This window comes from Nannospalax galili, unplaced genomic scaffold, assembly GCF_000622305.1.
Source record: "Nannospalax galili isolate Female #2095 unplaced genomic scaffold, S.galili_v1.0 scaffold304, whole genome shotgun sequence".
Lineage (NCBI taxonomy): Eukaryota > Metazoa > Chordata > Mammalia > Rodentia > Spalacidae > Nannospalax > Nannospalax galili.
The window spans coordinates 281,307-302,500 of NW_008352325.1; the positions used below are offsets into that span (position 1 = coordinate 281,307).

Here is a 21,194-nt window from a genome sequence, read left to right on the forward strand (position 1 = left end):
ATTTTGTTTGGCTGGGCTTTTAAGCATCTTAAACTACAAGTATGCATTTTTAAAGTGATCTGTTTTCCATCTTAAGTATTAGTTTCTCTCGCAATTTCCGTATTTTCCTGTGCTATCTAGTCTACTAAATATTTAAATTTATTTTTTCATCACATTCCCTGAGAGAAGCAGCTTTAGTAAAATGCACTGAAACAACGAAAGGCCAAGAGCGAAACAGCAGGAAGGCCAACCGGGCACCTCTTGTGGTCTTTATTAATTGGTCTACATGCACACACATATCCAACAGCCCCTTTTGTCTGGCCTGTCAGAGGATATTAGCAGAGAATGATGCTGAAGCCACTTCCGGCCCCCAAGTGGACCTAGTCACTAAGAAAGAAAGACTCATTTACCAGAAAAAATTTTGCTATGTAAGTGAAGATTGTACAAGGCACATTATCTGGGCCTGATTAGCAGCGATGGAAATTGGTCCTCAATTTGAACAATCAGCGGAAAGGAACCTTCAGCTTTCACTGAAGACAGACAATCGCATAGACATGTCTGCGCTTTCTGCACAGTAGGAGCAGAGGCAAGAGCCCTTGCAAAGAGAGCTTTCAAATTACTTTGGCAGCAGTTGTCTTACATACGCCATTGTCCCTGTGATGCAAAGAAATCAAGACCTTGCTCTCTCGAGCAGCAGGATGACATCTCTTAGGACGCCCTGTGCCACAGGGGGCCACATTGTCCATCTTGGCCCCAGACATGGCCAGGCCACCTGTTTGATGCAGACTATCCTTACTCAGGCTTTGGAGCAGGTGTGCCTAGCTTTGAATGCTAATATGGCCTTGCACACGGTGGTTGGTCTCTTGGTACAGTTCCCTATCTGAACAACGATGAAGACAACCACCAACTACCTTGTAAATCATTTGTGAGAGTTATAGCAAGATAATTTATTTAAAAAAAAAAAAAAAAAGAATGCCATTCAGGGCCCAGTGGGTGAAGGCTGCCTCTCTGGCACAAAGTCACACGTGTTTCTGGAGCTTTCCTCTGTTAAGTCTCTGAGGAGGAAGCTGTAGAGAGGGCCGAGAATGAGTTAGTGGGTGCAGTGTTTTCGGTCACCCTTGGCATGGATTTTATCATTACAATAATAATAAGCCAAAGGTAGGACACTACTATGGGTGTCATGATCAGGTTTCCCAAGCCCTCATTCCTCCCACCATCTGCCCTGTGAGGAATTAAGCTACTGTAGTACTAGGAAAAAGGAACATATCAGACAGTATGTGAAAGCCCTTTGTTGCAAAGGAGTGAAAAGTCTCTCCCTTTCCAAATCTGGCAAGTGAGTCACTGCAAAGGGACCACACATATGGAGGCAGAAACTTGAAAATTTGATAGGGCTTCTGAAAACTTCCCATGCAGACCCAAGTGCCCCTCTCTGGAGACCTCCTCACAATACAGGAACCCCAGGAATGCCCTGTGCCAGAGCCTGCAAGCCTAGTAGACTAGGGTCTTGAAGGACACTATGATGAAATGCAAGACTCAGAAACAGCCTGCAGTCTAGCAGGGAGACAGATCAGCCCATAGCATCAATGCCAGGTACCAGGTGCAGTACAACACAGATCATACATAACATACCTGCCACCATACAGTGCATACATGAACATACATACCAGTCACATAAATAATCTGTGTCTCTGTAGTTCTAAGGACAATAGAGGTCTGGTGAATGTGGGACTGCTTCGATTTGAATACAAACTGATGTTTCTGGGAAAGAGTATCAAGTAATATTAAGTGCTAAGAAAATGAAGTGCTCTGTCTTTCTCTTTGGTCTCCCCTAGAACTGAGAAAGCTGCCATATTTCCAAATGATGACGAAGACCTATTCATTACTGGACACTTCCATCAAACCCTGGCAGAACTTGATGAAAACCTGGAAGGTAGCAGCCACAAGCCACTGTCTTGATAGGATGACCATAGATGTGGAAGTCACTTTTTCTGAGTACATTTTGGTATAACTTCATGAGGAGGAAATCTTGGAATTGCAGCTCATTGTGGAGGTGGCCTAGCTGTGAGGGCCGAGCTCTCTCAGATGAGGGTTGTTCTTGATGGACTGCTTTTCATTGGGGCTTCAAGCAGTACTAAGAAAATGTATAGTTGGCTATGTAAAATGTGTGCCAAATAATACCACTTTTGCATGGTAAAAAGCCTTCTGCATATCTTAAAGACAGAAATATCTAGAATATGCAAATAAGGTAGAGGAATACAGGACGACACAAAGAATAGTAGCAACTCTTAGGACTGGAGAGATGGCTCAGCAGGTTAAGAGAGGACCCAGATTTGGTTCTCAGCACCCACAGGGTGTCTGGCCATCATCTGTAACTCCAGCCACAGGGACTCCAGCGCCCTCTTCTGGCCTCCATGGGTGTTGCATGCACAGGTGCATCTACATACATGTGGGCAAAAAACTTCATACACATAAAGTATCATATACATAAATTAAAAATAGAGAAAAAACTTTAAAGACTTGAAACTCTTTCTTACTTGATAGTATATGAAATGTTCACAATCTTTTGTCCATGACAATATCTTTTATAAATAGAGCATCCATTAGTATGGCTGTTACTTTGATTTTGTTTTTTGAAAATAATACTGTAAGTCAAAGCAGATGCAAATAATTTCAGTAAATAAGTAGGACAACTAAGGCTACACTCTTTTCTTCAAGGCATGGCTGAAAGTAAACTAGAATGCAGATATTGATCATGCCTTAAAACAAGGAGGAAACAGACTATAAAACTGATCCGTGGTTTTGTCTGACTCACTTTCGGACTCTTCTCATCAGTGTTTGATTGGCGGAGCTGAGAATCTGAACCAGCTGTGGAGTGTCCCGCAGCCTTGACCACATGACCCACCACATCATTTAGCAGTCTGAAGAGTCAGTATAATTCTGAGGACTCCAAGATTTAGTCATTCTCTCTCTAAGACAGTAAAGCTAGGGCAAGTTGTTCCACATATCTTGCTGTGCTTCTGGTAGACACAAGAAGCAGGGAGAAACCTCAAGGGCACTTATTCCCGTGTTGAAAGCATTTTCTAGAAGGTAAACTTAGGAGTCTAATTTTTAATTGAATGATGTTAGCAAAATGTGGTGACGGAACGCCTCACTCTGAAGGCTCATGGAGCTGCAAATGCTTCTGCATTGTAAAATGAAAGTTGAGACTGACCCCAGGCATATACAGATTATAAATCAAGATAAGGTTTTAACAAGTATGCAAAAAACAGTTACCAAAGTAACACCAGGGAAGTTAGGGTTATGACCATGCCTGCACTTAATTCTGGCATGGGAATGCCACAAAGGGTGCCAGTTGGTGACTTGTGTTTGTCCTTCTCTGCAGAAATGGAAGAAAGTTATGAAACAGATACCAGCTCTCTAACCAATTCCATAAATGATATGTCCAACCACAGCCTGCAGGAGGCCATAATCCCTGATGGTAACCTGGATGCCATCCCAGTCACATTTATTGGGGAAGTCTCTGATGAGCCTGTGGATTTGAGGCTACTCTCCAGTAGAAACCATAATGCTGCTGCTTTTGATATAGGGGACGTTGCCAGCCAAGGAACTCACCTGGCCCCACTTCAGACTGAGCATAGCCAGCTATATGTAAAGGAAAGTCGAAAGGAGCCACACTCCTCTCCTCCTTCCCAGGATGTCAAAAGGACAATCCAGTTGACTTTACCCAACACCCCTGAAGATAGGATTCCAGCTGAAATGGACCCCAAAGTGACTTCTTTTGTTTCGAAGCTTTACATAGATGATCTAAAAGCAAAGTCAAAAGGCAAGGTGCTTGGGCCTGCTCACAGTGAGAAGACACCTGCCAGTCACAGAGTAAATTCCCAGCAAGTGAATCAAAAAGATGATGAGAATGAAAACTCCACCTCAGCACCACCACCATGGTCTCTTCGAGGCCAGGCCTCAGGGGGAAGCTACGGACTCAGGCATGGCCTCACAACATACAAAATTGTTCCTCCCAAATCAGAAATGAGGTGTTATAACAGGGATGTGTCCCTCTCCACTGGAGCCATTAAGATTGACGAGCTAGGAAATCTGGTGAGTCCTCATATAAATGGCCGCAGGATCACGTCACAGTCTTCAGCCATTGTCCATACAGAAACTCAGCCCATTGGAAAAGTCAAAGAGTTCTGGAAGAGCAGCTCAGTGGAAAAGCACCTGAACCAGTCAGCAGAGTCTACAGCTAGAACGCCCCCCTCCACCACCACCCATGCCACACCAGTGAAGCCACAGCAAGACAATGGACTCAAGGCAGCCCCTGCAATGCCCACACCCCAGCAGCAGCCTGCCTCCCAGGAATATGGGGCACACCTGGAGGAGGGGAAAAGCCAGCCGCAGTCAGCAGTCACTTGTCACACAAAAGTGCCAGCATCTAACAGCACAGAAGTCACATTCCTGAAGCCCCAGAGAAGGACATCCAGCCAATACGTGGCCTCTGCTATTGCCAGGAGGATAGGGCCTCTGAAAACCCATGCTGATACAGTGAGGCCACATGAGAATCCCGAGAAGGGCCACAAAGGACCAACACTGGCTGGACCACCTCCCACTGTGAAAGACAGTGCAGCTTCCAGTCTGTGCTCAGAGGCAGGGCAGCGTGAGCAGGACACAAAGCAGGACTGTGTCTGCCTTCCCAGCAACCCTGCTGTGGAGTTGCCAGTGGGAGACCATCCCAGAGTAGAGGTCAGCAGCCCATACTGGAAGTCGTCAACTCAAGACTGTCCTGCTGCTGTCCACGGATCCTCCTATTTCCTCCCAGTCAGATCTTCCCAGAGGGATTGTGTTTCTGTGGGACAGAGCTGTGGTTTCAATGAAAAGCAAAATCCAAGTAACCAAAAGACCAGCTCAACATCTAACCTCACTCAGGCAGTGGACAGGGTGCGGCCACCCCCTCTGCTTTCTACAGAAGCCTGCAAGTCTGGTAGGGTACTGGTGAATGGCTCTGCATGGGCCTCGGGCAGCAGTGAGCTTCCTCAGTCTCTGAAAGAGTCGGTCCCTACCAGCCACATCATCTTACAGACAGAGGAAAAACCTGGTCCCTTATCTCCAGATGTTCAAGACACAGATGGTACTTTGCCCCCCAGCATCTTTGGACCAAAGAAAAAATTCAAGCCTGTTGTTCAGAGGCCAGCTCCAAAAGATACATCCCTGCACAGTGCTCTGATGGAAGCCATCCAGTCATCAGGAGGGAAGGACAAGCTCCGCAGGGTGAATATGGTGAGCATCGGGGGTTGAGTTCAGGGAGTTCTTGAGCAGCACTTCTATATCTGTCCTAGATCTTTGGAGTGGGGCTGGAAGAGAGAAGAAAAGGGTAGCAGCAAGGTTTGCAGACTTCATTGTAACTGGGCTCTCTCTTCTTCTTCTAAAGCATTTGCATAAAACCACTAGAGAGTCTAACACTGATAGGTTTTAGCTTGTCAGGTTCCAGCTGCCCAGTGGAAATGATGTCAATCAATAAATGTCCATCCACTGGGACAGAGTAGCAGTGAGGTAGGGTGTCCCTCTTCAGGTCTGTATATTAGTCACCTTTGTGCTACTATAGCAAAATACCTGAACCAGTCAACTTAGAATGAGAGAATGAGGAAAGCTTTACTTTAGCTCATGGCTTGGAGTTTTCAGTTCATGAACAATTGGCACATTACTTTTGAGTCCGTGGTAGAGTGACACAGTATGGTGAGAACCTGTGGAAGAACAAACACTCCATAGCCAGAAAGCAGAAAGAAAGACCAGGGTCCCACTGTCCCCTTCAAAGCATCCCTCCAGTGACCTCCTATGAGGAACCGCCTCCCAGGAGTGCAAGCTGAGGAATAAGCCTTTATCAAGCCTTCTGGGGGCCATCTCAACACACTGAGATTGTCAGTAAAACTCAGGAGGACCGCTGTTCTGTACAGCCATGTGTTGCTTAGCACGGGGACACATCCTGGCACACATACATTGCGGTTTGGTTTTGATATTGCGCTTACATCATGAAGTGCTCTCACAGAAGCCTACACAGTATAGGCCAGCACTTGACAAGAGACACAAACCCAGATGAGCAAGGCTGCTGCTGATGCAACAGGCCTAGAAAGTATAGTGTAGTGAATGAGTAATCCAGTTACATAATCACTTACTTCATAATGCAGAGTTACAGACTATGTGACATTGTGCCATATTCCATATGTCTGGCAGTGCATGGGCTTGCTATGCTGGCATTACCCCAAACACCTGCAAAAATGCAGGGCAGTTGGACATTAGCATGGGTCACTGCAGTGTCACTAAGTGACAGAAATATTTAGTCTTGTGAGTCCGCTGGCATAGATGTGGGTCATTGTTGACTGAAACGTTAGGTGGCACATGACTTTATTTTGGCATCATCATATTGTCACTCTGCAGTAACAGTAGCAATTGTTGTGTGACATTCCTGTATTGCCACGTCATGTAGCACATGAAAAATATTATTTAATTGCTAAGCCAATGCTAATAATTAAGAGTTATTTCTTCCATTTTACACATGAAGAAACAGGCAGAGTGATACTAAGTAGCCTGATCCAGTATCACAAACTAGGGTTCTTCTTTGGGTTTGCAAGATTTCAACACACATGGCCAGCTAGGGAAAGCTGGGACAATAGCAGTAGTCTCACAGTAAGAGGTAACAGCTGATCTTACCCCAAATCTGTAGCCTTTGATTCTTCCATAGATGCCGCTCAGCTTACTCAGAGGTTCTGGGCCCGGTAACTCACGGCAAGTTGAAAATATCCTAAGTTGCAAGTACATTTGATACACTCAACCCTAGCTGTCCCCAGCCTTGCCTGCCTATATGTGCTCAAAACACCTGCATCACCCTGCATTTGGGCAGCAGCATCCAGCTCAAAGTCTGCTTACAAAATGTCAATACTTCAGTTAAGTTCTTGAATATTATGCCAAAAACAGAAGACAGATTGGTTGTATGGATATGTTTTTATGCTGTAGCTGTTGAAAGCTCTTCAGGGCCTTCTGAATATACCCGTAAAGAGACAGTTGGAGCAGAATTGATTTTGTAAGTCTCTGTAGATACGGAGTTAGCCTGTCACTATCCACAGAGTGAAATATGTTGACTCTGTTAATATTCTAGACTGCAGAACACATCTCAGAGGGAAGGCCAAAGAAACCATCCTACATGGAGGCAGAGAGTGAACGATCTGCCCTGCTGGCAGCCATCCGGGGCCACAATGGGACCAAAAGCCTGAGGAAGGTAAGGAGTGGGCCTCCCATGTGTGATGAGCCCAGATGCCTGCCCAACCTTCCTGCCAGCAGCCTGGGCAAGTGCTGCTAAGCTTCTATTACTTTGACTAGATGGTAAGCCATCATCAGGGCTGCCAACTCTACCAGCCTGTACATTAGCACCGTGGGCAGGCTCCCCACTCCAGGCAGTTGTCATGGCCACTGCTCAGATACAGTGTCTTTTCTGCAGGCCTCACTCCTCCTGATGCACTCTGACCCCAGGGTTAGAAAGTATGACCACTTAAGCATTGCCCACCCTCCCAGAATCATGTTGCTATGTGCATGTAGCACTGGCTTTTTCACAACTGCAGGAACCATGTTGGCTTGAGTTTAGGGGCAGGACAGTGTACTCAAGGCTTCCACACACGGGATTTGAGGAACAGTATGACTCATACGTAACCTGTGGTATTTTCAGGATAGCCTGTCCTCCCTCCCCCATAAATTCATTAGGTTGGTGTATCTGGTTTCTGTTTCTGTCTTCATGTGTGAAGAAAAGTTATGAGATCAGAAAGTTCTCTGATATGACTGACAGATATGGTCCCTTTGAGCCATGCCTTGGCTGAGCACAGGGAGAGGTGTGTAATCCATCAGCAGATAGATTTCTGTTTTCTGAGGGTGATCATTAAGAATCCGTTGAAAGTACACTGTGAGATGGTCAGCCGTGTGGGAAGCTTTCTTCCTTTCCCTTCCCTTTGTCTGAGTCTGAGTCTGACAGGCTACTGTAACAAAGCAAAGGTAACCTCCTAACACCATCACCATTGGGACTAAGGTGGTGCATATGGGAAGGGGGTACACGGGCATTTGCTCTATAGTAGTCGTTTAACTGTGTTGTTGCTAGGTGTCATCCCTTGCCTCGGAGGAGCTCCAGAGCCTCAGAGATGCTGCAGTCTTGGCCCCAGGTTTGGAAAATTCTCAGCAAGAAGACCCTGGCCTTCCACCCCCACCTGCCTTGCCATCCCCACCCCGTCCAGCCTCTCAGGCACCGGTAACAGTATCTAGGTTCAGCACAGAAACCCTCAGCAATGCGGTGGATGCCAGGCAAGCCTTAATGGATGCCATCCGCTCAGGCACAGGGGCTGCGAGACTGAGAAAGGTGAGCATTAGTGTGAGCAACAGACATGGAGATGCAGCAGACTGCATAGCCCAGCTTCTGGAGGGCGTTACTGAGGAGAAAGCTAGCTTTGCATGCTACCTGCCATCCATGGGTAAGGTGGAGGCTAAACCCATCTCTGTCTCCCTTATATCCAGTCAGTGATGGTGCAGGGACAGGCTGGGGGCAAATCCACAGTGGATTCCCTGGAGCTCCTGCCAAGGAACTCAGGACCATAGCCTGCAGCACCTCTACCTGTCTTCCTCTTTACATACATTTTTGTTGTTTTTGTTCATCTCTTTCCACTTAGGTCTCTTTTTGTAGAGTCTAATGCAGTTCCACACATCTGTTCCCCACCTGGACCCTGTAGACACTGTATTTGGGGCCCTGTAACAGTATTCCCAAATTCAGGTAGCTTCCAAGCTCTGTTTCAAGTCTAGACCACCCTGTGCATGACACCTGGATATAGTGGGTTATGCTAAGAACAAGGAAGTTAGGATATTTGGGATTTCCTGAGAAATTATTTCTACATCTTAAACTATGTTTTCACTGAAGATGTAGGATAAATTGACCCTCATTTTATATGTGAAATGAATGGGCCTCAGAGGATCCAAGTCACCCGGCTTTGGTCATACAGGGACTGGACTTAGCACAGAAGGTACATGTCACCCAGACTTTGTGCTCTATAGGAAGCAGGTCAACCATGAAACTGAGGCTGGGACACTTTTACATAGGGCTGCTATTGCCAGGAATAAGGCAGACAACGCCCCTTGTTTCCTTCTAAGAAGCCTAAGAGGACAGAGAAGAGGAGGGGCCCCTAGGACTTGTGGATGACAAAGGCTGTCACCCTGCTTGGGATTCTGTGGGCACCCGGAGCTCTGTTACCCTGTGGCTCCTGAGTGCCCCTGACCCTCAGCTCTTCAAGTTTCTCCAGGGGCCATTAGGCCCAGCTCTACATCAGTCCACACCTCCCCAAGCATGCCCTGGTTTGAGTGTGGTCGTAGCTGAGTAGGTGTGATTCTACATGGGAACCCAAGAACGGACATCTCCCAGTCTTCATGGGAGACACAGCCCACTTCAGGTCCCCATCCAGCAGCAGTGGAAAATGACAGGTTTAATGCTGACTCCTCAGGAAGGGGCACAAGAGCATTATTCAAGACTTTCTGGGTCTCTTTATGGTCTTCCGTGTCTACAGAATTTTTGTATTTATGGACGTGTTTCAAATGAGGAGAAAATGACAAGGTAGATGGAATGGTTGAAATAGGATCATAGAAGTCAGTCTGCAAAAGTCAGTCTTGATGGAGATGGCTGTGAGTATAGCCACCAGGTTCCTCTGGGCCCCGGAAGGCATTTCCCAGTGACAGAGTTCCCAAGCTGGTGGATCAGAGCTACAGTAAATAATGCTCTCATGCTCCCCAGACTTCACATTTCTCAACATAAAATCCAGAGGTGACATCTGCATCCTGAATCAGACTTACCAGAAGTTAGAACCCACAGGTCTTCTGTGTTAAACTGTTTATCAAAAGACCTTGCTTTAAGGTATGAGGTAATTATCCCATTCACATCTCTGATGCTTTGTGAATAGCGCTGAGTAGAACTTTATCTAATGTTCCCCTTCCTGCCATTTCAGTGAGCCAGACATGTATGGTTTGGAAATATTAAGTGGAAAATTCATGTGTTTTAAGTAACTTCTATTATAGCATATTGTTGTCAGTATTGGTTATAATTGTTAATGTCTTCCTGAACCTAATGTATGACATAAACTTTTCATAGGCATGTGTGTCTACTTAAAAACATAATGTACACAGGGCTTTGTATCCCCTGTGGTTTCAAGCACCCATTGGGGGCTCTATGGAGATGGCACCACTGACTTGAGGTTGTAAGCACATACCTGTGCTCACTGCTTACTGGCATCTCCTGGTTGGTATATGGAGCTTTGGAAAATAGTTACCACTTTCTCCCTCCTGCTGGGATGCAGAGGATACTGCATCAAGAGAAGCTAAAAACAGGGTCATGCAGCTAACAAGTGGTAGTCTATGCGTTTAAAACTAGGGCTTGAAAGAGCTTTCCTCTACTTTGCAGAAAGGAAAAAGAAATAAGATTGCATACAGTCTGAAAGAAGAGAAGATGGAAAGTCGTGTTGTAATGGAGCAGTATGAATGTAATGGAGCAGAAATGAATGAACAGGGAATGATAGGGACGTTGCACTAGATGAGGCCAGATGAGGGTTAGGGACAAGGAAGAAGCCAGCCAGTATGAGCCTAGGCTTGAAGTGGAGGTCACCACAGTTTGAACGTCCTTGCCAGAGGAGGAGACCAGGCTGTCATTTCTCACATGGTCTTAGCCTTCTGTCAGCTGTTTACATAGCATCTGGAAGACCAAGCTTTGATCATTTCTTGGACTGATCTACCTTATCCACCCTAGAAAGTACTGGTCAGTAAGTAGGATTTATATAGCATGTTTGAGGTTTACAAGGTGCTCTTGGGCTGAAAGCTTGGTCTTGAATGATGACATGTTGGCACTGGAGGTTCCTGTCACTCTCTCTGTCACTACCGTAGCCAAATGACATTTTTCACCTGCTGTAGAATGTGGCTTAGGAAGTCAAGATGGTATGGCCGATCACCATGAGCAGCCCCTTCCAGCCTCTCTCAGGGATGTGCAGGTGCTCCTTTGCTAGACTGCCCTTTCCTGGCTGGATTCCTAAGGGCACTCTCCTGCCTCTGTGACCACTGGCTTGCCTTCACATGGCAACTTTGTGTTGAGCCCTAGATCAGGGCCATCAAGGGAAATGTTCACAATTCCGGTAGTGATTTGTCAACTTTCTAACCAGCTGGTCAAATGTCACCTTCCCACTATACGTGGACTGCAGAAGTTCCTTTTGTCTTTGCAATCAACACCCTATAGTGTATTTTATGGCTCCGTAATGCCAAGCCACGTGCACTTTGCCTCTGACTACTTCTTTAGTTTCCTGTCACCTTTTGGTCTTGTAAAGCTATGCTTACTACTCTTCCAGAAAATACTCAAACATAGAGCTTTTGTAGCATGGGCCAAGCTCTCCACGGGCAGGCAGGTTTGTGGCTCTTCAGGCCTGGGTGTCCAGTTTGAGCTCCTGCACACGCACCTGGATCTGGCTCTCCAGGGCTGTTGGGCTGGGGGAGGTTGCGGGGGGCTGCAATGCACATTCCCAGATGCTTCTTGACTCCGAGTGATGCTACCTCTTCCTTTCACCATTGAGGCCCAACCCTAAGAACAAAAACTTGACCATCACAGGCAAAGCAGGATGACTGATCACCCTACCTGTAAGTTGGGTTTCCTTTGGGAAGATGATAAATGAAGAAGGGTTAGCTTGATGGAGAAAGAACAATTATTTTAAAATGACTGCACTGTTTTTCCAGGCAGTCAGAGTGACAATTGCTCTCACACTTTGAGTGGCATAATACCTGTTGATGGCTGCCAGGGCAAATTCCTGCTGTCTAGTTTCCCTCCAGCTCCATGAGGGCATGTGCAGCTCTGCTGTAGCCTCCCCAGACTTCTTCCCAGGACCCCTCTTCTACCCATGATCACATCTTCCTTCTCTCCATATTCTTCTTTCACAGTACAGGTAAAGCAAATCCTGTGCATCTGGCTGCCTTGGCAGATTTGGGTTAAATGCATTATGTCATGTCAGAGGGCCTAGAACACACACCTTGTCTCATCTTATCAATGTGTATGTGGAAACATGCACATGGTCATGTTTCCTTCCCTCTGCCTTCAGAAGAACTGCCAAGGTTCAAGAACTAGGAGAGCTACTCAAGGTAGACAGATGAACGCAGTGTTAATGTGCCTACAAGAGTTCTGTGCCAGAGAGAGAGAGAAAAACAGGAAGAGAACTTTTCAGAAAAATGAAGACTTGATAAACATCCTTAGCCCCTTTCCCTGCATGTTTTCTTTGGTCCCACAGGGGGCAGAGCAAGTCCCTGATCCATCTCCCTGGGAGGAAAGGCTGTTGCTTCCTTTTTATAGATAGGTAGGTGGGGTGCAGGTATTATAAATGACTTGTCCTGGCCAGCCATCCTGGGTCAGCACCTCCACTATGCCCAGACATCTTATCAGCTCCTAGTTGCCTTGGCAAATGGCCCACAAGCCACACTGAGCTGGCACCACAGGGCAGGGGCCTCCACAGGTGCCCTCTTTCCCACTGTAGGAGTCACACATGTAGACACAAGGTGTCTCTCACACACGGGTGTCATTCACTTGACCTTGACAAGAAACCTCATGAGAAGTGATTAGACATGTGATGCTATCAGGAAGCCCTGAGCCATGGATGACGAACGACAACAAACCTCTTCTCAGATGAAGGGAACTCCCTGTTCTAGGGACTAGGGAACAGGAGTCCGTGTCAGCATAGCCCCGACTCATGAGTAAAATTGCTTCACACACTGGGTCCCAGGTGTGCATTATGTAAGCCTTGCCATGTCTGGTTAGATTGGAATGGCTTCAAGGCGCAGGCAGTCAGCATCTTCCTTTGAGCTCTCCCAGGTACCTGCTGTCTTTGGAAATGGAGCTGGGCATGTGGCATGTGAGGCTACTTAATGCAAAGACCCCCATCAGGGCCTTCATGGATGCTGTTCCCCACAGTCTTCCAGCCAGTTTACACTCATCCTTTGTATTTTTATCATCACTCCAAGCTCTCCAAACATTTCTGGTCCCTGGGCTGACTGAGCTTTCCCACTTCATTGTCATATAATTTTTCCTTCCAAATGCAGACTGCAGTCCTGATCTCCCTGAGAACTGGTGTTAAGGCTTGCCCGTCAGCATATCGTCAGCTCCTCTCAGAGTCTCTGGCGCAGAGCGGGCATTCAGGTGCTGGAGGAGAACAGAGACAGAGTGCCTCATTCATTGCATGCACGCATCCCATCCCTCCTGGTGCAGTTTTCTGGCTGTGCACTCTCTATTTCATAATCATTTCAAATCTTGCCAGGAAGCCGCTTCAAGGCGGAAACACACACCTCTCTACTTTTGGGAAATAAGATGAGCTTTGGGCACCTCCAGTCTTCCTCCCTGGTCTGTTTGTATTGTCACCTGCCAGCCAGCTGCACCTTCCCCTGTGCCTTCTTGAGTGCCTGGGATCTGTCCACCCAACCTGGAAGAGAGGCACTTACGTAGAGAGTCTCCTGCTCTCCTGGCTGTTTCTTTACAGATCAGCCTTCAGCACTACTTCCTTATCAGACCTGTTCCTTCTGCTTGTCTGCTTCCCCGCCATAAAAGGGAATGTATGTACCTCGCCACATGCCCTGTCACATGCTGCCCTCAAGATGTGGCTTCATATACCCACAGCCTTGGGGCCAACAAGTCAGAGGCTGAAACCTCCAAATCCATGAGCCACAACAACCTTTCTGTACCTAAGTGGCAGTCTCTGGTATTGACAGTCACAGCATGAAGCACGGCCACACTGAGCTGGAACCACACAGCTCCATGGAATGATGCGGCAAGCGCTGACCAGCCCTTGTGCTGGGCGTCCTGTGAAATGACCTCAGCCTCCTTCTGGGAACTCAGCAATGGGGACATCACTCTCATTTTGCCAGGGGAAGATCAGGGATAAACAACTGTGAGCAGCTCTCATAGCTGCACCCACCTGGCATGTAAGTCCATACGCCACACTAGGAAGCCTACCTAAGCCTCATAATCATTTCTTGCTCTCACTTCCACTAAATCCAGTTCAGCAAGCTCCGTTTTTGTTGCTTCACAAACGTTATCGTTTGTTATGAAGAATGTCAAAGAGAGAAGTGGAAATAATTGGGTGGCAGACATCCTCCTATATGGCCAAGAGCTCTGATGGCGTCTTGCTGTATTTGTTTGCTCTCATCTCTGTCTACCTGTGGTAGCCATTGTTCTACACACTTTTTTTTTCTTCAGGGGGTACAGGATCTCCTCACTCTGTAACCCAGGCTGGCATGGAGAACATGGTCCTTCTGCCTGAGCCTGCAGAATGCTGGGATTACACGTGTGTAACCACCACACCTGACTTAGGGTTTTATTTGTATGTGCTAGTAGTCAATTGCAAACATCAGCATATGTGACCCAGATGATTTTTCCTGCATATTGCTGGTGTTCATGTTTTACTGTCGGTTTTCAGATAAAATATGCATAGAGTGACAGCATAAACACATCTTAGGGAAAGCATTTCTGAACTCAAAGATCATTTAAGGGTTCTGGATCCCATCCAGTTTGGTTATGATTATTAGTCTTATTGAGATAGGCCTGGACTCACTATGGAGATCAGGCTGGCCTCAAACTCAGAATCTTCCTGGCTCTGCCTCCCAAGTGCTGGGATTGCAGGCATGAGTCACCACACTCAGCTCTTGGTTTTGGTTTTTGATAAGCATTTCTGGAAGAATAAAACCAAAGCAGAAGTATTTATAGAGAATGTACAGGTGTCAGGACTTATGCGTGTGCATGCTTGAGAGTGTGTGTGTGTGTGTGTGTGTGCGTGTGTGTGTGTGTGTATGTGCTTGCTCACGTGTGCATGTGATTTGGGGTGACTTGGAGCTACTCATACCTCCTGGCTGTACTTGGCATAGCTTGCATAGGTTGATTGGTGAGGGGAGGGTCTGATAAAGCTAGAGGACTGCTAATCCAGAGCAGTAGGCATGGACCAATAGAATCAAATCACCGGGGAAGACTAGATGGGGAACACCTAGGAGGGAGGAAACAGTTGTTTTAAAACATGCTCAGTTCTTACTTGCTTAGTAAGAATCTCGTACTTCTTCAGCCCAGAAGGTAACTTCAGGGATTAGATTTATCATCACACCTGAAGCAAGCAAACATTTAGAAAAAAATGTGATTTCCAAGTAACTGGCCATTAAGCCACAAGGATCACTGGTCCCTTGAGAGAGATGATAGCAGATAGTAAGATATCCTGCACTGGAAACATCTGAGCCATGGTGTAGAGAGGGGACTGACAGAGAACTACCAACTCCCTGAGCTGCGGTCAGGGAGACAAAGGCCGCTGGTATACAGAGTAGTTGCTGGAAGAGATTGTGGCAGTGAGCACTCTGGAGGCCTGTGGGGCCCGCTGGTGTCCGGCAGAGCCTTGAACAGCCCATGCCAGTGAGGCTGGGAAGAAAAACACCTGTGAGGAAGGGAAGAGGAGCCACTGGAGCTCTCACGGCCTGGGAAGAGTGCCTGTGCATCTCCCTGAGCAGAACTTAAACCTCATGCCTCTGGGGCACTGGCCAGAAACTCAGAAGAGTCTTGCCTTAGCAGTGGGCAACAATAGACATTGGCCCCTATGCTGCCCCAAAATCTTAAAAACAAGGCTGGAGCTTGAAGGAAAGCACACTGGTGTACTACTGGAAAGTATAGGCTCCCCACTCTGTAAGCCTGCAAGGCTATGCATACCCTGGTGGGCTACTATGTCAGCATCCTCTATGGGACAGCAGAACACACCTGTCCTCCTTGGCAACCCTGGAGCTGTCCCTTCCACCTCTTCTCCAAGCTCCTTCCCTCTCCCAGCTTCTTCTCTGGCTCTAATCTCCATGGTATGCTGATGGCCTGACTGTGTCCTCTCCTACACCTTGCAGGTGGTCTTTGCCGTGCTTCCCACTTCCACTTCCGGCTCTGCCCAGCTCTGGCGCTCTGCAGGCAGGCTCCTCTGGGTCAGACTGATGCAGCTCTGGCTACAGCCCTGTCCCTGCCTCACCTCCTCTCCTCCTCCCTGCCTCACCTCCTCTCCTCCTCCCCTTCTCAGTCCCTGGCAGTGCCCCTCCCCATTTCTGGTGGCTATCTGCAGGGTTTGTGCTTGCTCTGTACAAGCAGATCTGCCTCAGGGACTTTGCACATGACATTGCTTCTGCTGAGAACTGAGGGAAGGAACCGGGATTTGACTGGTTGTAGATGTCAGCTGGACTGGACAAGGCCAAGCCCTTGTAAGGGGTGATGGAGAAGAGCATACACAGGACTGGCCACTGCACAGCCCAAGAGAGATGCTTCATGATTAGCAGCTGTTAGAAGGGCTGCCACCTAGACCTTCTTATTTCTAAGCTTCACCAAGCTTCACCAACAAGGCTGTCCAGAAAGGGTGGTGGGGGGAGGCCTGAACATGGAGGTGCCTGAACTCAACAGATTGTTACAGAGATAAGGGGTGTTGATCGGTCCTCATGAAGACAAAAGGAATTGGAGCCATGTGTGTGAGTGGTCAGAGGACCCAGGCTCTCTTCTTGCCAGGCCTAGCTGAGGTAGCCATGTGTGAGCATTTGACTTCCGACAAAACAAACTTGTCTTTCATTAGAAGCAAAACTAACAGTGCTCGTCATCACCACTAACTGTGTTCATCACCACCGGCATGAGCTGATGTTCGGAGAAGCTAAGACTTGTGCAGTGCATACTGGTATGGCATGTATACTGGAAACACTGTGTGTGCTGTCAAGGTAGTGCTGTTAGTGCTGAGAGAATCTGTGTCTTTTGAGTATTTGCTTTGGTTAATGCTCTGAAAAAGTAAAACACCATGCCAAAGTCCAGTCCAGTCCAGTTTAAAATGTGCTCTACAAGGCCAGAGAGGTGGTTCAGCAGTTAAGAACACTGGCTGCTCTTGCAGAAGACCCATGATTGGTTCCCAGCACCCAACCTTCTGTAACTCAGTTCCAGGGGGTCCAACACCCTCTTCTGGCCTTTGTGGATGTTGCATGACACAGGTGGCAAACCACTCATACACATAAAATAAATTTCTAAAATGTACTCCACCCATTGACACTCCAGGAATGAGAAAGTGCTCATTTCACACAAATCCTTTTCTTTTATAAAAACATGACCAGAGGTGCTAGAGACGATCCCATAGATCTGCATTCCTGTTATTGAGCTAGTAGAGAGCAAAGGCTCAACCAGCAGTGCTGGTGTGATCTTCCCTTCAAATGGAGGAAGATCTCGTGTGCTCCTTTATATACCACCAACACCTGATGTGCAGTTGAGGCACATGCAGCACTGAGTGAGTCCACTAGGGCTCCTGTCTCCAGGCATCCCTTCCTGAGGGACTGCAGGTTGAGGAGCTTGAGGGAAGGATGGGTGTGGTTCTGGGAACAAGTATCCATGGATTCCATGATGCTTTCTTTTTTACTCTCAAATGCAACCACAAATCACTGAAAGTTTTTAAGCATATTTGTATTTTGGAAAGGTTACTCCTTGGGACAGTAAGCAGTGTAGCTCTTGGTCTAGGTCTCTGTGGATTCCCAGAATACCCTGTACAAGGATGGGTGTGCACACCACTCTTCAGCACCCTTCACCACCTACAGAGAAGTAACTCTACCATATTCATTCACTTCAGGTACCTTTACTTGTATGAATCCTGGAAAGAGCTCCTGTTGTTGCAAAAACCACCTTACAGCACCCAGAATCATCACTCAAGGAGCCCACATGACAGGAAATGGACCCATCAAGAGTTGGAGTTACTTTCCTGTCTTCAGGCCAAGTTGCCCACAGAGGATTCCCAGCATTCCTGTGTAATGGTCAAAGCGGGTATGCTGCTTCGCTGAGTGGCTTGTGTGCCAAGGACATGTGATCTGCCTCGGAATACTCACAGTTGCCAATGAACTGCTCCTGTTGGCAGAGTGATGGGAACACGCAGGCTGGAACCCAACCCACACACTTGATTCTAGATATGGGCACAAGGAGTTCATGCCTTATGTTGATTTTTGGATCTTTGAGACTTTGACCACATGCACGTGGTTAAATCATTTACTTGTTTAAAATCTTCTGGACAGGGGCAAAAGCCTAAATCAACAGAAACAACCAAAATCATTTGCTACAAGATGCTGTTTCAGGGATAGGAAGAGGGGTGGAAGGCTGTTGCAAAATAATCATTGCTGCATGGTAAAGCATCAGATTTTTATTCCTGACACCTCACAGAAGATCTTGGACTGTGGTGTAACCAACTAACCTTTTAAAATTCAACACAAACTGCTGCTTGACAGTGTGGACAGGACATTTCTGGTTCCTCTAAAGGTCATGAGTGGCAGAGATTAGAACAATGGAAAGGTTGGTCAGTGTCCCACTTGGATAGCTGTACCCCAGCACCCCAGCACCCCAGCAGGCTATGAGGTGCAGCAGGGCAGGCCTCCCTGAAGGAGCCTGTGCATGGAGCCTATGACTTCACTAGGAGTCTTCCAAAATCATGGCGGGGGCCAAGGAGCAGGGTGCTGGGTGCCCACGTGTCACAGAGGGCCAGGCAAAGTTGTGCTGTGTGTGACCTAGATCCTGATGTGCTTCAGCTTGGTCCTGAAGCTGCCCTTATATTTACATAACAGTTTGGTGGCACATGGAACACAGTCAACATATTTATGAGATATTGAAGCTCAGCAGTAGTTTTGCATCTGTGTCTAAAAATTTTTGTTATATGGCAAAAAAAACCACCGAGAGTAATAGAAATCAAGAGGAGTTCATGACATAAAAATTTCTGCCTTAGTGAAAAAAAAAACAAATTGGGAATTTTTTTAATGTTTCACCCTGTTTGAAATCTGGGCATCAGGTAGAATGGGAATTTGGTATTGTGTGATTAACATTGCTAAACTTTCTCAGTGAGGCAAGAGCTACCAGCCAATTGCTCTTAGTCACAGCTGTCTGCTCTTTTTCTTGGTGCCACAAATAAATGCAAATCCAGTCCTGTAACTGCCATGTGGATTTCCTGCTCCATTGTATCTTCTGCCTGCAAAATGGAGAGATTAATTTATTCTGCCAAGAAACATTTTGGCTGCTATGTTAGTTAACTTTCCATCACAGTGACCAAACACCCAAGGTAAACAATTTAAAAGAGAAAAGGGGTTATTTTGGCTTGTGGTCTCAGACGTTTGGTGCATGGCTCTACTGCTGTACCTGTGCAGCACCAGCACCTCATGCACCTGTGCGGCACCTGCACATCATGACGTGGTGGAATGCAAAAGAGGACAGAAGAAGGGGCTGGGGTCCCCATACCTGCTTCAAAGGTGCAGCAACAGTGAGATAACTTCCTTCTGCTAGGGTCACCTCCTAAGGGTTCCATCCCAATAGTGCCACAGGCTGGAGACCAAGCCTTTAACGTGTAGGTCTTTGGGGGACATTTAAGGCCTAAACTTTAGCTGAAGCTTTCTTTATGGCTCTGCTTACTAGGTTTCGGTACATAAAATAGACAACATTCTCAGCCTCCTAGAGGTTAGACTGCAGCAGAGGAGATAGTCCTTAAGTCAAATAAGTAAGCAAAATATTGGATTTGGAAAGATGCTTGTTAGTGCTCTGGAAAAAAAAATCATCAGGATAAGCAGGTGAGAGACTCAAAACTGGGTATTAGAGAAAGGCCTTGATGAGAGCGTGACATCTGAGTAAAATCCTGAAGGAATGAGATAGTGTGGGTGGCCCTGTATGTGGCAGAGGCCGTGAGGGGCAGTCCTAGATGACAGGAACGTGGAAAACGCTGTTGTAGAAGATAGAAGGACAAGTGAACATACACAGCTCTCTGGCCTGCGATCCCCACTGCAGGCCTTCGTGACCTGCCTGGAGCCCCCTCTTTCCAGTGCAGTCTTGCTCCCCCACAGATGAGAAATCTGGTGGCAGGCCTCGGGGAGCAGAGGGGCATCCTTCCCTCATTTCCCTAGTGACTTTTTCTCATGGGATCAATTGAATGATAAATTTACTCTATTGAAATTGTGTTCTGTTCTGTACCTCACACCATGCAAACTCTTGGGTTTTAAGGCCTGAGTTATACACTAATGAAAGCCTCCAGGTTCATGCTGTTGTCTTCCCTAAGTTTTCTCACAATTACTCTTGGTTCATCTGCTTAGTAAATCTATATATCAAAATGCAATCTTCCAGATGACCAAACTGAAGACTAACCAGGTTCACCACATGGCTTTCATTGCAGCAACCCTCTGTAGCTCCCTGTTGCTGAGAGTTAAATCTGAACTCCACCAGTCTGTCAGACTCCTGGTGACCTCCATCTCCCCTGCCCTTCTCTAGTCCAAACCTCAACCCTTCCACTATTTCCTTTGTCCAAATCCAACCACCCACTGACTGTGCATGCACATTTCCTTATGCTTTGAATATTTCCTTTACCTGTAATGTCATAATCCTCTAGGACCCACTTGCTTCAACTGGAAACTCCAGCTATGTCCTAGACAACCCCCAACACCATATCCAGCATGCTCAAGCCACCCCACCACTCAACTTGATTCATTTCAGCCTCTCTTAACTCTGTCCCACACACCTTGCTCTTCATCTCTGACCCTCCTGACTGAGATGAGCCTTGAGGCATGCAGCAGGAAAGGCCTAGTTGCCTCGGTAATCTCAGTAGCTCTTGCTCTGGTCATCAATCTGGCAGCAGGCCTGCAAGGACCTCTCCCCATGTCCTTCTAGCCATATCATATAACATAGACAGAAAAGGTGAGAAATCCAAACAGAATGGAAAGGAGTCCAGGCTCCAAGTGTTTCCCAGCAAATTATGAATAGCATTCTGCATCCCAAAATAGGCCAGAGTGGTTGATAAATTCCATCGCATCCAGTATCAGATTCTGGTCCACATAGGCACACAGTAAAGATGCAGTGAAAGCTCGAGTCTCCTAGGAAAGCTGGGAGAGGTGGTGCTGACTGGAGACCATTCTGCCTGAAGTTTATCTCCTTTGTTCCCTGCCTGTGTATGGCACATTATGACCCAGAAAGGATCCTGTAGAGGTCCTCACAAGCCTCCTGCAAGGCTGGTGACCATAGTGAAGACTGCGAACTCTGCCCTGATGGATCTAGCTTCTAAAATCTGGTCGCTCAAGAAGGAAAACCTTTCTGACTCCCTAGGTTTAGAGGGTAGGCCCTCTGCAACCTGCCTAACACGTTCACTTTT

At 47.0% G+C, this 21,194-nt stretch overlaps 1 protein-coding gene across 4 annotated transcripts in view; it reads left to right on the forward strand.

The window, feature by feature from the left end:
* Cobl (cordon-bleu WH2 repeat protein) overlaps window positions 1-19,000 on the forward strand; it is a 274,940-nt gene extending 255,940 nt beyond the window's left edge. For all 4 annotated transcript variants that reach the window (XM_008849261.3, XM_008849262.3, XM_008849264.3 and 1 more), the window contains 5 exons: window positions 1,812-1,909; window positions 3,362-5,250; window positions 7,124-7,243; window positions 8,111-8,365; window positions 17,661-19,000. In XM_008849261.3, the coding sequence (XP_008847483.1) occupies window positions 1,812-1,909; window positions 3,362-5,250; window positions 7,124-7,243; window positions 8,111-8,365; window positions 17,661-17,678 (2,380 nt within the window). In that variant the 3' untranslated portion in view covers window positions 17,679-19,000. The remainder of the gene's footprint in view (window positions 1-1,811; window positions 1,910-3,361; window positions 5,251-7,123; window positions 7,244-8,110; window positions 8,366-17,660) is intronic.
* Window positions 19,001-21,194: the final 2,194 nt, after the last annotated feature.